The sequence below is a fragment of the Acinonyx jubatus genome, chromosome B3 (assembly GCF_027475565.1).
Source record: "Acinonyx jubatus isolate Ajub_Pintada_27869175 chromosome B3, VMU_Ajub_asm_v1.0, whole genome shotgun sequence".
NCBI lineage: Eukaryota > Metazoa > Chordata > Mammalia > Carnivora > Felidae > Acinonyx > Acinonyx jubatus.
In genome coordinates, this window is record NC_069386.1 from 54,065,250 (window position 1) to 54,082,092 (window position 16,843).

At 37.2% G+C, this 16,843-nt stretch overlaps 1 protein-coding gene across 14 annotated transcripts in view; it reads left to right on the forward strand.

Annotated features, from left to right (window-relative positions):
* Positions 1-16,600, forward strand: part of CEP152 (centrosomal protein 152) — a 90,721-nt gene extending 74,121 nt beyond the window's left edge. For 9 of the 14 annotated variants that reach the window (XM_027067210.2, XM_027067207.2, XM_027067212.2 and 6 more), the window contains 6 exons: positions 1,621-1,788; positions 5,182-5,278; positions 6,379-6,482; positions 8,897-9,053; positions 9,303-9,406; positions 14,823-16,599. In XM_027067210.2, the coding sequence (XP_026923011.2) occupies positions 1,621-1,788; positions 5,182-5,278; positions 6,379-6,482; positions 8,897-9,053; positions 9,303-9,406; positions 14,823-15,886 (1,694 nt within the window). In that variant the 3' untranslated portion in view covers positions 15,887-16,599. Of the gene's footprint in view, positions 1-1,620; positions 1,789-5,181; positions 5,279-6,378; positions 6,483-8,896; positions 9,054-9,302; positions 9,407-14,822 lie in introns of all 14 variants that reach the window. The other 5 variants (XM_053224050.1, XM_027067215.2, XM_027067211.2 and 2 more) reach the window with 5 other exon arrangements.
* The last annotated feature ends 243 nt before the right edge of the window (positions 16,601-16,843 follow it).

A 16,843-nucleotide genomic window follows, 5' to 3' on the forward strand; every position in this document is an offset into this window, starting at 1 on the left:
CATTCAATGAAAATATTGTGTCAACCTGTTCGGATTTTGTCTAATTTTGTCAACTGACCCACTAATTTTGTTGACTGACCCAGTAGTGGCTTTCATTATTTTTCTCTCTACAGTACAAAAATCTGTCCAGGGTCAGGTATTATCCCTCCATGTCATGTCTTTTTAGTGTCTTTTAGTCTAGAATATTTCCACAGGCTCTTTTTGGCTTTTCTGACATTGACGTTTTTGAAAGACTTACTCTCCCTTTCCCCAGTGCTCCACCCCACCCCTCAGTTTTTTGGAACTTTCCTCATTTTGAGTTTTTCTGATGTCTCTTCATAATTAGGTTCAGGTTGTGTTTCCTTGGCTGATGCACTGCATAGGTGATGTATTATCACATGTGGAGGTGCCCAGTGTCCATTTGTCTTTTATTGGTGAAGTTCTTTTGAGCACCTGGTCAAAGTGTATAGTTTCTTCACTGTATAGTTACTGGGTTCCCCCACCCCAATAACTAATAAGCAATCTGTGTGGAGACACGTCTAAGACCATGAAAATGTCCTTTTCATTAAAACTTTGCCTTATGTTTAGCAATCATTGATGATGCTTGTCTGATCCAGTCTTTACTGTGGTGGTTGCAAAATTATGAGTTTTCTAGCTCTAGACTTCCCTCTACTTTAACCAAGTTGGAACTTGGCATGTAATAATTGTGCATCCTCCTGCTAGTTTATATAGTTATTTATTTGTCTTTTTGTTCACTTACCAGTCTGCCCATCAATCCACCTACCTACCTCCTTACTTACCAGCTTAACCTACTTAACCATCTATCCATCCATTCCATTATGGAATTATTGGTATGACTCATGAATTCCTATTTTTTTGAAAGTATTTTATAATTCATTAGTATACTTAGTGTTCAAATTGTCCCATATTCAGGGGCACCTGGGTGGCTCAGTCAATTGAGCGTCAGACTTCGGCTCAGTTCATGATCTCGCGGTCTGTGAATTCGAGCCCCGCGTCGGGCTCTGTGCTGACAGCTCAGAGCTTGGAGCCTGCTTCGGATTCTGCGTCTTCCTCTCTCTCTGCCCCTCCCCCACTCATGCTCTGTCTCTCTCTCTCTCTGTCAAAAATAAATAAACATTAAAAAAAAATTCAAATTGTCCCATATTCAGCTAGTGGAGCCCTTTCAAACTGGCTTCTATGTTCTTGTGACATGCCTGTGTTTTTCAGGAATTTCTTTCTGGCATTCGTCTTGTATATACCTTGTCCGAGTACTGGAGTTCCTGGATCCTTGAAGATCCTTGGTTCCTTGTCATGGGAAATGGTATTCAATACTAAGAGTTGAGCATTATGTTTAATAGCAATTTTTAAAACAGATGGTATGATTTAATTTTACATAATAAAAAACTAAGTCTCAGGTTATATAATATACTCAGAGGTACACTGCCAGTAAATAAAGAAGATTTAGACCCAGGTCTCTCTCTCTTAAGCATGATGTTCTTTTCAGTTACACTGTCACCTTCAGTCCCGTCACCTGGTTTCCTTCCTCCCCTCCTTCCTTCCTTCCTTCCTTCCTCCCTTCCTTTCTTTTTTAGTTCTTAGTCCAAATTGATATAAAAGTTTGCTATCATTTAATTTTTACAGATAAGAAAAAGATCCTTGAAATTAAGGATTCATGCTGTGGACACTGCTTCCAAGAACTTGAAAAGGCAAAGCAGGAATGTCAAGATCTGAAAAGAAAACTGGAGAAATGCTGTAGGCATCTTCAGCATTTAGAAAGGAAGTACAAAGCTGTAGTGGAAAAAATTGGAGGTTAGCATTCAAAGTAGCACTACTACTGGCATAAATCTCACTGATCCTTGAAATATTCAAATGTGACGTTTTAGTTAACGCAGGCACCGATTCTCTGAGGATTAAGGTAAACTAATTTGGACCTTATTTTTACTAACCAAATTGTTATTACTGAACTACAAAGAGGAAAATTGGAGCTCTGATTAAAAGGTCACATTCCTTTCTTCCTTTTTGGGCTGAATAGATACTGAATGCCCAATATGCGTCAGGCATTGTTCTAGGTACTAGGGACACAGCGGTGAATGCATCAGACAGAACTCCAGTTCTGATATAGATGTATAAGACTCTTTCCTTCCTTCAAGAAGCTTATCATCAAGTGAAGAGAACTAAAAGCAGATTAATAAGTAATTGCAGTACTGAGTGCTCCTGGTGGTATGTTTATGTAAACTTGGGAGAAAGGATGTTAATTAACTCTTCCTCCTATTAGAGTTAAGGAAGGCTGATTAAGCCTTGAAAGATGAAGACGTTTGCCAAAGAGGACGTCATTCTAGACAGAGGGGAAAGTCGTGCACAGAGACATGTGGGCATCCTTCACAGTGTTGTCAGGGAAATTGTCCGAAAGGACAATTGTCTGCCATCTTCTCTTGCCCTTCTGAAGAAGGGAGGCTACTGGGCTTCTGAGGTTGCTCCTTCTCACCTTGTGCTAGTCACTTATATTCCTGTGCTCTATACTCTGTACATGCGAAATATTCAGATTGCCCTGCTGGTCAGGAATTTTACTGCTGGACCCCACATACAATGTTGTCACTCTTTCCTACACTTTACCCTTTCACTCTCATTTTGGCCTAACTCTTCCTCATCCTCTAGGATTCAACTGGGAGGATGCCTTATCTGCAGAGCCCTTCTTGATTTTTTCTAGTCTGGGTGAGGTGGGCCACTTCTGTGTGGCCCCATAGCACTTAGCTCCTCGTCTATTTCCATTCAGTATTTAATTGTTTTGGTTACTTGCCTGATACCCTTTTCCAACCTGTATGTTCCCTGAGGATAAGAAATATGTTGTATCTTCATCATTGTAGTCAGGATGCCTATTACATGTCAGATGATAATAAATGTTTACATGAATGAAGGATTGAATGCAGGGGTCCCAAATAATTGTGTCATCCAGAAAAGACCAGGTGGATAGGTTCACTTTATTTCTACATTTCAACTCTATTGTTCACCTGGATGGCAGTCACTTTCTGGCTCTGCTTCCTCTAATCCATTCCCCATTAGACAGCAATAGTATCCTTTTTTTTTTTTTTTTTTTTTAAAGTTTATTTATTTTTGAGAAGCGAGAGACAGAGCGTGAGCAGAGGAGGGGCAGAGAGAGAGAGGAGGACACAGAATCCGAAGCAGGCTCCAGGCTCCGAGCTGTCAGCACAGAGCCCGATGCGGGGCTTGAACCCACGAACTGTGAGGTCATGACCTGAGCTGAAGTTGGACACTTAACCTACTGAGCCACCCAGGGGCCCCAAGAGTGACCTTTTAAAAAAATAGATTGAATCATGCAGCTCTTTTGTTTGAAGTCCTTCCATGGCTCATCTGGTCCTCAGTAGGAAGTACAAACATTTTATTTAACATTGTTTAAGAGGCCTTTTATGATTCAGCATCTGCCAGCCCCTTAGTCTCATCTTGCCCCAGCCACCTTATTCTCTCATTATCTCTTTTCTCTCTCATCTGTTTTCATCTCCCTTTACCAAAACATCTGTCTTTCCATCCTGATCACATTGCCGGGCTAACTCCTACTCCTCTCTCCCCAGTACACTGGTTCCTCAGGGAGGCTTTCCTCACCACCCCAGACTTAACTAGTTAGCTTTTTTCTGTTAGACATTACCCACGGCATCTATGATTTTTCTAACGTTTATCACATCATCCTTGTAATTAATTTTTGTCTGTATTGTCCTTTGGAGGGTAGCCTTGATGGTGACAAGGATCAAGTCCTGGCCCAGCACTTAGCACAGTACCTGGCAACATAGCACGCTCTGTGAATACTGTTGACTAAGAGAAGCCATCCGCTTTGCTTCCGCCTACTGCTTACCAAGTCTGTTAGAGATAGATAATAATTACCTTTAAGGCAAGAATGGATTTTAAGAATTTTGAGATAAAAATTTTAACAACTGTAATTCCTATGGTGATGGCTTAGGTCTTTGGTAGAAGCCAGGAGAGTTAAGGAGCTCTTGTGAAATTTGATGAAAGTTAAGAATATTTGTTTTACCTAGTAAAATGACAAAGGCAGCTGGATAAGATTATTATTCATAAATAATGTTTAGCACTGTATGTTGTGATCCTAGTTATTCCACATAGTGCTTTTTGAGGCTATCTTCTATAATTTATAGACTTAGAAATAATCCAAGAAGTTGGTACTTAGCTCAAAACAATGGACTAATAAAAGGGGTTGGGGGTCAAAATTTAAGTCACTTGATAGTTTGATTTCAGTGTTTGTCTTAATGTAAATCTATTAGTTGATAATGTTTTTGCTACTATGGTTGCTTCTTTTCAGTTTCTTAAATTCCACTTTCCATGGTGTTGGTAGCATTTATTGAAAAGTGGTGGAGTAAGAGGAAGTGATTTAAAAACATACAAGTTATGTCAATCGCTAGGAGAAATAGAGCACTTTATTACTCAATTGACAGGGTGTGTTGAGAGAGGAGCATGGCAGGAAACATGGCGTGCCGTGTTCATATCTATTAGACATTGGTATTGCCAGGCTTTATATAAGATGCACTTATTTTATTTCTATTATCTTCAAAGTAGGTAATACTATCTCCATTTTCCATATGAAAAAAACTCAGGTTCAGAAAATTTAAGTAATTTGCCTAAGCTCATTTAACTGGTAAGGAGCAGAGGTAGGATTTAAACCCATGTCTCTCTCACTCAGAAATTTATGTTTTGTTCTCCGTTCCATGTGGACTCCATCGGTTTCCTCTCATCCTCTTTTTAAAAGTTTAAAGAATTGAAAATCTTACATTAATTGTGAAAGTGGCACCTACTTAAGCTCAACTTTCTTTTTATTTTGTTTAGAAGTGCTTGTTCAATGCTCATGTATAGGAGCATAAGGATTGTGAAATTACAAGACCTGGTATGTTTCTAGGGGGCTTCAGTGTAGCTGGGAAACAAAACAGATGCATCTGAAACGGTTGGAAACCTATTCCAGGGCAGTGTGTGACCCAGGCAAGATGAGGGTGGAATCCAGATTTCAAGCACTGAGGAGCCAGAACAGGGAGTGGTGACATTAGGATTCATCAGGGAATGAGTGATGTGGGGAGCAGCTGGAATTCCCACAATCTTCTCTACAAACATTTGCTCTGGGAACTTAAGGGAAAGGAAGATTGAAGAAAAAAAGGTTAATTGACCACTATTAACTTTCCTTTTTAGAAGAGAATAATAAAGTTGTTGAAGAACTAATAGAAGAAAACAATGACATGAAGAGTAAATTGGAAGAACTGAGAGCACTTTGCAGAACACCACCAAGGTAGACTTTTACCATTAAAAAAAAAACTTTTTTTTTTTTTAACATTTATTTGTTTTTGGGAGACAGCATGAGCAGGGAAGGGGCAGAGAGGCAGGGAGACACAGAATCCGAAGCAGGCTCCAGGCTCTGAGCTGTCAGCACAGAGCCTAACGCGGCGCTCGAACTCACAAACCGCGAGATCATGACCTGAGCCGAAGTCGGAGGACGCTCAACCGACTGAGCCACCCAGATGCCCCAAGAATGATTTATTTAAAAAGATATCCAAAATATATTATTAAATTTAAAAAACAGGTTATAGAACAATATTTATAATACAGTCCCATTTTTATTTCATTTTATTTATTTTATTATTACTTTTTAAAAAATATTTACTTTTAAGAGAGAGAGAGAGAGAGAGAGAATGAGCGGGGAAGAGGCAGAGAGAGAGAGGGAGGCACAGAATCCGAAGCAGGCTCCAGGCTCTGAGCTGTCAGCACAGAGCCTGATGTGGGGCCCGAACTCATGAACCGTGAGATGATGACCTGAGCTGAAGTCGGAGGCTTAACTGACTGAGCCACCCAGGTGCCCCAGACTTATACTATTTTAAAGAAATTGTTTATTTCTAAGTATGTTTAATTTTTTATATAAATTATATTAATATCATACCAAGAATATAAAACTTGTCATTGTTATATAGCAAGAAGTATAAAAAAAGAAAATCTTCCAAAACCCTATTCTCAGCAGATACCCTCTGTCAGCCTCTTGTTTTATATCATTTAAACCCCTTGTACACATATGTGCATGTTTTAAAAATAGAGATTATTATGGAAGCTGTTTTGTAACCTTTTATTAACCGAATGTCCTAAGATAAACATTTCCATATGTCATAAAATATCCTCCCATAATATGCTTTTCAGTTGCTGCATATATTTTCATCATGTGGATTTATCATGATTTATTTAAGTAACCATAACATTTGTTTCCGTTTTTCTTTTATTTTAAATAACTATATAATAAAGACCTCATATATGATTTTTTTAGCACATCTCAATTGGATGTTATTGGAATATATAGATATTTTTACTTAAAATCTCTGTTTGCAATATTTGGTTCATTTTTAGGTCATTGTCAGAAGGGGCCATTGAAAATGCTTGCCTGCTGTGCAGTGGGAAGGCCTTGGAGGAACTTCGTGGACAGTACATTAAAGCTGTAAAAAAAATTAAGCGTAAGTTCCTAAGGGGAGTCGCAGGATTTTAAGGTTGTCTGAACCATTTTTTTACTCACTAGTACTAGTAATTTGGGGGAATTTTCCAAATTATTTTGTTCTGAGATCTTACCTGCTTTTAGAAGAGATTAGTGACTCCTTTTCTAAATTATGCAGCAATGGGTAATTTTGCCCAATATCTTTTGGAAGTGACATGAGGGTAGAGTTATTTTACATCATTAATTATTATTAATTATCCTGTTCCTTTTTTGGGCACTAATGTCAAACTAAAAATTTCATAATCTTAAAACTTAAATAAAACAAAATGTCATGTGAGTTTTAAATTAGCAAGTATTACTTTCTACTGTAAACTTTTTTTTTTTAATTTTATATTGTTCAGTGCCAGTGTTATTATTATTTTAATTTATATTCAAGCTAGTTAACATATAGTGTAGTCTTGGCTTCAGGAGTAGAACCCAGTGATTCATCTCTTAAAACTGACACCCAGTGCTCATCCCAAAAAGTGCCTTCCTTAATGCCCATCACCCATTTAACCCACCCCCACCCCATCTACTCCCCCCTCCAGCAACCTTCAGTTTGTTCTCTGTATTTAAGAGTCTCAATGTTTGGCCTCCCTCTCTGTTTTTATCTTATTTTTTCTTCCCTTCCCCTATGTTCATCTGTTGAGTTTCTCAAATTCCACGTATGAGTGAGATCATATTATATTTGTCTTTGTAAAGACCATACTAGTTAGGCATTGTTCTGTTGTTTGTCATTATTTTTATAGTGGATTAAATAATACATATAAATTTGTTCATCAAGTCCTTTGCAGTAAGAGGTGATGCAGCATACCTGGCAGAGCATTTCTCTCGTTTATGTTTTCTCGGTAGAACATCTCCTGGTTTTTAATTACAAACAATATTGCATAGATTCCATGTATGTCCCAGAACAGTAACCAGTGTTGATACAGGAGAACTGTATGTTTACCTCTTAAAATTGCGTTTATTTTTTAAAAATGTTTTTTAATGTTTATTCATTTTTGAGAGACAGAGCACGAGTGGGAGAGGGGCAGAGAGAGCAGGAGACACAGACTCCAAAGTAGGCTCCAGGCTCTGAGCTGTCAGCACAGAGCCCGATGCGGGGCTCAAACCCACAAACTGTGAGATCATGACCTGAGCCAAAGTCAGATGCTCAACTGACTGAGCCACCCAGATGCCCCCAAATTGCATTTATTTTTAACAGAATGAATGGGAAAGGTCTTAAGTTCCAGATGTAATTGGTAGATCATCAGCATCATGTTTGGATGTTTGGAAAAGCCCACTTAGTGTCAATAAAGAGAATTTGCTTCTCAGTTGTTGCCAGTGCCAACAGAGGCCATATTACTACAAATACAAACAAAGCAACTTTTTATTAACAATTGTATCAGTTGGGAAGTGAAATTTTAAGTGTTTTTTTTTCATACTCATGTGCTAACTTGTATGTATATGTATTTGTTTAATATTTTAGACATTGGTTGGAGGTTTTGTGTTGACATATATTCCATTTTAATTTGTCCCACTTCAAATAATGAGAAAGAGCCTTTCAGTTAGTATTTTTTGCATAGAGCGTCTAATCTTCAGGAAGAGCTTACTGATATTGAGGGAAATTCCTCTATGAATTGAATCTTTAATATAATAGGAATGGTGATATATTCTAGAGGTAGGATGTAGCCCTAGATTTAATAAAAAAAAAAAAAATGTTAACCTTAAGTAATGGTAGTCTCAATCCAATATTAAAAAGAAAACTTGCAAGCAGTGAATTATTTTTAAATGTAAATTCCAGAAGGTGATATAAGTCTCATCCTTCTCCCTGGCATTTTATACATATCTCTCACGGATTGTAGCATTATATTTACTTAGATACTTTTAACTGCTGCCTAAAGAATGAATAATATTGAAAAATGGATTTTTCAGAGCATAAGTGATAGGAATCTGAGTCTCTCTGGTTCATATTGCCTCCTTCTGTCCTTCTGTGTCTGGTTCTTCCCTCCTTTATTCCTCACCCTTTTTGTGTATTTATTTTTCCTCTCTTAATCAGACACGTTATACATAATTGAAATGTGTAAGTTTCTGTATCTAATATTTATTTTCTTGCCTTAGTGTTTTAGAATATGACAGAGTTTTCCTAGGGAATATGCTATTTCCTTACCATATGTGGCTATCTTCATTCTAAAAGGACTTGTAGATTATTTCTCCTCTGAGTCTCCCAAAATAGTGATCTGAAACATTCCATTTTAATGATTGTGGAAAAGTATAATGTTTATACCTCTAGTCACTTCATCTCCCAGAAAACTGATCTGAAGTTTGCCTCCCCTATTTGTGAAAAACTGATAGTAAACTTGCATTTTTGTGGGGATTCCTGTCTCACACCAACTCCCTACCCCACCTCCCCTCTAGGTGATATGCTTCGTTATATTCAAGAGAGTAAAGAAAGAGCTGCGGAAATGGTAAAAGCAGAGGTATTGCGAGAACGTCAAGAAACTGCCCGAAAGATGCGCAAGTATTACTTGACTTGCCTCCAACAGATTTTGCAGGATAATGGAAAACAGGAAGGGTAAGTTCAGTCTAAACAAATAGCGTGTCCTGAGCCTACCAAGACATCATGTTGTCATTTTCTAAACATTTTCCTTAACCACAAAATTAACTATTTCTACATGATCAGCCATTAGGGGTTAAGAGAGGCTTATGTCTGTACTACCCTAAATATTGGCAGAACTAATAGGAAAACAGAAATCCTGGGGCTAAGGAAACTCATTTTTTCCTTTAAACTATTATTAATTTAATATTCTGGAATTCCCCACAGGGCTGAGAAAAAGATTATGAATGCTGCTAGCAAACTTGCTACAATGGCAAAATTGCTGGAAACGCCTATTTCTAATAAATCCCAGAGCAAAACTACACAGTCAGGTATGTCAAAATGAGTCACTTGAAGGGTTTTTTTCTCTCTTGCCTCTTAGATGTTTAATATTTTTAGTATGAAAAAGAGTAAGGAATGTAAGGAGTGAGTTAATTTATAAAGTTGTAGCTGTGTTTTACTTAAACTGGAAACTTTCAAAAAAGAGTATAGAATTTCCAGCTCAAGTAGACAGACTGAACATATCCATCAGCTTTCTATTGTTACGTCCATTCCTAGAAATGCTAGAAACTATTTTTAAAAAGTTAGTAGAAGGGAGAAAATGATAAAGATCAGAACAGAAATAAATGAGAGACTAAAAAAAAAAAGTAAGAGAGATCAACAAAACCAAGAGCTGGTCTGTTAAAAACATAAAATTGATAAACCTTTAGCCAGACTCATCAAGAAAAAAGATAGGACTCAAAACTAGAAATGAAAGAGAAGTAGCAACTGACACCACAGAAATATGGAGGAATATAAAAGACTACTATGAAAAATTATATGCCAACAAATTGGACAACTTAGAACAAAGGGATAAATTTCTAGAAACATATAATCTTATAAGACTGAATTAGGAAGAAATAGAAAATCTGAATAGACCAATTACTAGTAACAAAATTGAATGAGTAAGTATAAAACTTCCAACAAACACAAGTCCACAACTAGATCGATTCACAAGTGAATGCTACCGAACGTTTAAAGAAGGATTAATGCCTGTCCTCAAACTATTCCGAAAAATACAAGAGGAAGGAAAACTTCCAAATTCATTTCTATAAGGCCAGCATTACCTTGATACCAACCCAGAAAAAGATACTATAAAAAATAGAAAACTATGGGCCAGTATCTCTGATGAATATAGATGTAAAAATCCTTGACAAAGTATTAGCAAACTAGTTTCAACAGCACATGAAAAAGGTCATTCACCATGATCAAGTGGGATTTACTCTGGGCATGCAAGGATGGTTCATTATCCACAAATCAATCTACATGATACACCACATTTAAAAAATGAAGATGACAAACCATACGATCATCTCAATAGATGCAGAAAAAATATTTGATAAAATTCAGCATCTGTTTATGATAAAAATTCTCAACAAAGTGGGTTAAGACGGATTACACCTCAACATAATATAGACCAACATGACACACCCACAGCTGACGTCATACTCAGTGGGGAAAAAGTGAAAGCTTTTTCCCTAATATCAGTAACAAGACAAAGATGTTTACTCTCACCACTTTATTCAACATAGTACTGGAAGTCCTAACCACAGCAGTCAGACAAGAAAAAGAAACAAAAAGCATCCAAATTGGTAGGGAAGAAGCAAAACTGTCACTTTTTGCAGATGACATGATACAATACATAGAAGACCCTAAAGACACCACCAAAAAACAACCAGAATTAATAAATGAATTCAGTAATGTTGCAGGATATAAAATTACAGAAATCTGTTGTGTCCGTATAGACTAATAAAGTATCAGAAAGAGAAATTAAGAAAATAATCCCATTGCATCAAATAGAATGAAATACCTAGGAATAAATTGCATCAAATAGAATGAAAATATAATGATACAAATATAATTGCATCAAATAGAATGAAATACCTAGGAATAAATTTAATGAAGGAGGTAAAAGACCTATACTCTGGAGACTTTAAGACATGGATGAAAGAAATTGGAAATAACATAAATGAATGGGAGGATATATCATGCTCATGGATTGGAAAAATTAATATTGTTAAAATGCCCATACTACCCAAAGCAGTCTAGCGATTCAGTGCAATCCCAAACAAGGTGTCAAAGTATTTTTCCCAGAATTAGGACAAATAATCCTCAAATTTGTATGGAACTACTAAAGACCCTGAATAGCAGGGTTGAGCAATCTTGAGAAAGAAGAGCAAAGCTGGATGTATCACAATTCCAGACTTCAAGCTATACCACAAAGTTTTAGTAATCAAACAGTGTGTACAGGCACAGAAACAGATACATAGACCAATGGAAGAGGATAGAGAGTACAGAAATAAAGTCATGGTTATATGGTCAGTTGATCTATGACAGAGGAGGCAAGAATATGCAATGAGGAAAAGACTGTCTCTCTTTTTTCTGTAAATGTTTATTTTGAAAGAGAGAGAGAGGGTGGGAAAAGGGCAAAGAGAGAGGGAGAGAGAATCCCAAGCAAGCTCCACGCTGTCGGCACAGTATCCTACATGAGGCTTGATCTCACGAACTGTGAGATCATGACCTGAGCTGAAATCCAGAGTTAGATGCTTAACTGACTGAGCCAACCAGATGCCCCAAGACGGTCTCCTTAATGATGGGAAAACTGCATAGCTACATGCAAAAGAATGAAACCGTATCACTTTCTTAAATATTTTCTTAATACAAAAATAAAACGTATTAAAGACCTAAATAAAAGTAAGACCTCAAACCATAAAACTCCCAAAGGAAAACATAAACAATAACCTCATGGAGATTGGCCCTAGCAACTTTTTTCTGGATGTCTTCTCAGCCAAGTAAAACAAAAGCAAAAATAAGTTATTGGGACTACATTGAAACAAATAAGTTTCTGCACAGCAAAGGAAACAATTAACAAAACAAAAAGGCAACCTCCTGAATGGTAGAGGATATTTGTAAATGATACATCCAGTAAGGGGATATCCAAAATAAATATAAAGAACTTGTACAACTCAACACCCACACTGCAAATAATCCAATTAAAAAATAGGCAGAAGACATGAACAGACATTTCTCCAAAGAAGATGTACAGATGGCCAAGGGACACATGAAAAGATGCTCGACATCACTCATCATCAGGGAAACACAAATCAAGACTACAATGATGGGTTGCTTGGGTGGCTCAGTCGGTTTTGGCTCCAGTCATGATCTCATGGTTCATGACATTGAGCCCCACGTTGGGCTGTCCTCTGGCAACATGGAGCCTGCTTGGGATTCTCTCTCCGTCTCTCTCTGCCCCTCCCCAACTCAAGCTCCCCCCCACCGTCTTAAACTAAATAAATAAACATTTTAAAAAAAAACTACAATGAGATATCACCTTATACCTGTCAGAACGACTGAAACCAAAAACACAAGAAACAACAAGTGTTGGTGAGGATGTAGAGAAAAAGGAACCCTCTTGCACTGTTGGTGGTAATGCAAATTGGTGCAGCCACTGTGGAAAACAGTATAGAGGTTCTTCAAAAAGTTAAAAATAGAACTACCTTACAATCTAGCAATTGCACAACTGGGTTTTTACCCCCCAAAATACAAAAACACCAATTTGAAAAGATATATGCACCCCTATGTTTATTGCAGTATTATTTATAATAGCCAAGATATGGAAGCAACTTAAGTGTCCATCTAGATGAATGGACAGAGAAGACTTGATACGCACACACAAACATACATAGAAATGTTAGCCATAAAAAAATGAAATCTTCCCATTTATGACAACATGAATGGATCTAAAGAGTATTGTAAGTGAAATAAGACAGGAAGACAAGTAATACATGATTTCACTTATATGTGGATTCTAAAAAGCAAAACAAACACGTACACAAACAGTAACAGTCTCACAGATACAGAGAACAAACTGATGTTTGCCAGAGGGGAAGAGGTGGGAGATGGGCGAAACTGGAGATTAAGAGGTACAAGCTTCCAGTTATAAAATAAGCAAGTCACAGGGATATAAAGTACAGGATAAGGAATGTAGTCGAGACTATTATAATAACTTTGTACGGTGATAGATTGTAATCACACTTACCGCAGTGAGCAGTGCATGTTCATAGAAGTGTTGAATCACTATGTTGTATGCCTGAGACTAACATAACACCGCATGGCAACTGTACTTCCATTTTTAAAAATACATAAATAATTAAAAAATAAAAAGTCAAATAATCGATGGACCAGAAGGTCTGAGAAATCCCTGAAAGAAAGAAATCCGTATAAGCCTGAAGATGGAAACCTCAATTCAAAACTGCCAAAAGAGGAGAGCTACAGGCAGGACCAGTAGCAAAACTGTGTCACATATGAAGGCAGTATGTTGCAGGAGAAGTAGTATGCCTCGGGGATCCCAGTGAGGTAATGAGTTGGTGTTCTAGAGTAACAGTAACCAGGTGAGGTCACCCTCTTTATCATCCTTCTCCTTTCCCTTTTCCAGCCCCAGTATTGGGCTAGAGTAAGGGCAGCAGGAACTTGTATTTTAAGTATGTGTATTAAAATTTAAGGCTAACCAATAGAGAAATAGAATATATACCTTTCAAGGTAGTAGGAGAAAAACTCAGAATAAAAGGTTTTCAATCTAACAAAATCACAAAAGAGGCAAAATACAACTAGAAAGCTTTGGTAAATAGAAACTTACTGTAGCGTAAAACATCAGTAATCACCCTAAAGGTGAGTAGTTTAAACTCACTTATTAAAAGACCATAATTTTCATTTTTTAAAAATCCAGACATATGTTCTCTCTATGAGAAAAACATCAAAAATTCAAAATGAAGGAATGGAGACTAATTTGCCAAGCAGTGATATGTTGATAGTAGATAAATTATAGAGTTAAATACAATATTAAGCACATTATAGTTCACATTGAGAGGGATTAAAGTGACAGTTGATAATGGTAAAGAAGACTCCCAAGAACCTACAAATGGGTTCTTTCTGCTCATGATAAAATAGCTTTAGAATATATAAAGCAAAAGCTGATGGAAATGGGTGAAAAAATTGATAAATTTCCAGTCACACTGGGAGATTTTGAACCTATCTGTGGGGAAATGGGGTTTTTGAACTTCTGGAAAGCTTGAAGCAGAGATTGTTCAAAAATTCACAAGTCTGATATTGGTAGTCATTCTTCAAAACACAAAGATTGTGTAAATTCGAGAATGGTGATGTGAACCTTGGGTATTAATGATTTGGGGCAATTGTGTGAATGTCCCCAGTGGAAGCAAACCCTTTCCATGCTGTAGGGACCAAGATACACTTTTCTGAGATATGCCTCTGATTTTATGCTATGTGGCTGCTTTGCCTCTGGTCAGATTTAGTGTCTTAGCTAGTGTGTGTGTGCTGGGGGGAAGGGGGGGTGGGGGGCAGGGGTGTGGTATGCTTATGTAGTTGTTGAGTGTTGGGGTTTCTTCTAGCAAAATGTCTTCATCAGAACAGAATTGGAAACTTGCAGTTGGCTCCTGAAATGCTAGAATATCTGTTGCAGGAAATAATAGATCAGATGCACAACAATAATGTCAGATTTCAATAACAACTACCTAACTTTATTCAATGCAGATTTGTAAAACAATATTTTTAAATGTCCAGCATTGATGTATTTTCTTTGATGAAAATACATACATTCTTTGGAAATACATGAAAACATAATTTTTTCCTCCCCTTTCAATGTTAACTTTATCCTAATTTTGTTTTCGCCTAATTTTGTTCCCTCGTATGTAGTAGTAGTACCTCTGACTTCGGAGATGATGACGGGAGTTGAAAAATCAAAAGGAAATGATGTGAATCAGAATACAGGGCATCATACTGAAAGCAAATCAAACAGTATACAAAGTATTCCCAGGAGTACATGTGACCAAGTTCCTAAGAGGAGGGCTGCTTGTAACCTACGACGGCGGTTAGCGGATGCAGAGCATGGCGATGTAAAGCACATGGGTTCCAAAGAGTCACAATCAGACTCTCAGTTTGGGGAAAACACTTACAAACATCTAGACATTTTGCCAAATGATGTTTCTCCTGAGTTTGTTCCATATGAAGGTGAAAAAGGCTTTGTTTTGCACAAGAAGAAAGACCGCAGTGATACTGGCTCTGAATCACTTCAGCATTCAGCTACGTACCCCTTTCTTGGATCCTTCGGAAGTAAATCATCACCTAGGTACACCCCTAGTCTTTCCGAATCTGGATCCACACATACAACTTTTCGAGGTCCTAATGAAAGACTCGGTTTAAAAGTATACAAGTGCAATCCACTAATGGAAAGTGAAAATGCTGCATCTGAGAAAAGTCAACGCTTGGGTGTTTGGGAAACTCCAGTAAAGGATGGAGGGGACTTTGATGACTCCGTGGGCTGGCGTTCCAACAGTGCCACTTTGCCCTGCGACAGTCACGAAGTGTCATTTTTACATGGTAGACCACAAGAAACTCTGGATATACCAGCTGAATCTGTTAATTTCCAACACTCGTCAGCAGCCGGTTGTCTTTCAGATACAGAGAAAAATGGTATGATTTGTCAACCAGTGAAACGTCAGAGTGGTCACACTTCAGACCTGTCAGAAGAAACCCTGTGTTCCCAGCCAGAGATCAATATGACTCTGAGACACACCCCTCATCATAAGGCTGATCTAGTAAAGTCAGATTTCCAAAAACTGAGCAGTACAGCACCTTCATCAGTGTGTCGGCAGCCTTTGAGAAAATTGATTGCTCCTCTGTCTAGCCAACAAGATAGTGGTTTTGATAGCCCCTTTGTCAATTTGGACTGTTGTACAGTATTTAAGAAGAATCATTGATATATTGACAAGAAAACTGGAAGGGAAGACTTCGTACTGGAAAAATTGTGGGCTCTATCTATTTTGAGATGTTTTAATAACATCTATCATATGAGCAAAGTATTCTTATAAAATTACTTGAGATATTAATGGTGCCTCAATCTTCCAAAGGCCTGATGATGTATGTGTAATCTGCTTCTGTGTGGTGCTTTATATGTGGTTGCCAAACCATCTATTTTTATACTTACAAATTAGCTTTCTGTGCAATGTTACATTATTTAAATAAACTTGCATATGGTCTATAGAATTGTCATGGATTCTTTTGTAATTATAGAAACGTTATATTGGCATGTTTGAAATTCACCCAGAATAAGATATGAATCTGGATGATATGTATGTATGGCCAACCAAATTTAATGTTTGTAATGAGCCACATTTAATGGAGCTGTAGATCTACTCAACATGCTTTTGAGTGGAAATAGCTACTCCAAATTTTGATCCTTGCTTGCAGTTAGTGGAAAAGAAGTATTTCAAGAATTGCCACAAAATATAATTGTGTCCTGATTTCATTATTTAAATTATTAATCTGAATTTTTTTTTAGCTGACATTTGCATTACTTCAAATCTCCTGTGACAGCCAGAGACTGTCTTTGTCTTTTATGGTTTTACAGCCTTTCTTTCATCTGAAATATTACATTTTAAAAATCAAAATAAACATCGTCTTCTAGCAAAAAATTTCACAGTTTTAGATTTTTATGTTCATTTATAGTACAGAATTGGCTAACTTATTAATGCTGTGGGCAGAAAGTTGTAATTTTTTTTAAATTTATTTAAATTCAAGTTAGTTAATGTACAGTGTGGTATTGGTTTCAGGAGTAGAACCCAGTGATTCATCATTTACATACAACACCCAGTGCTCATCCCAACAAGCGCCCTTCTTAATGACCATCACCCATTTAGCCCGTCCCCCCATCCGCC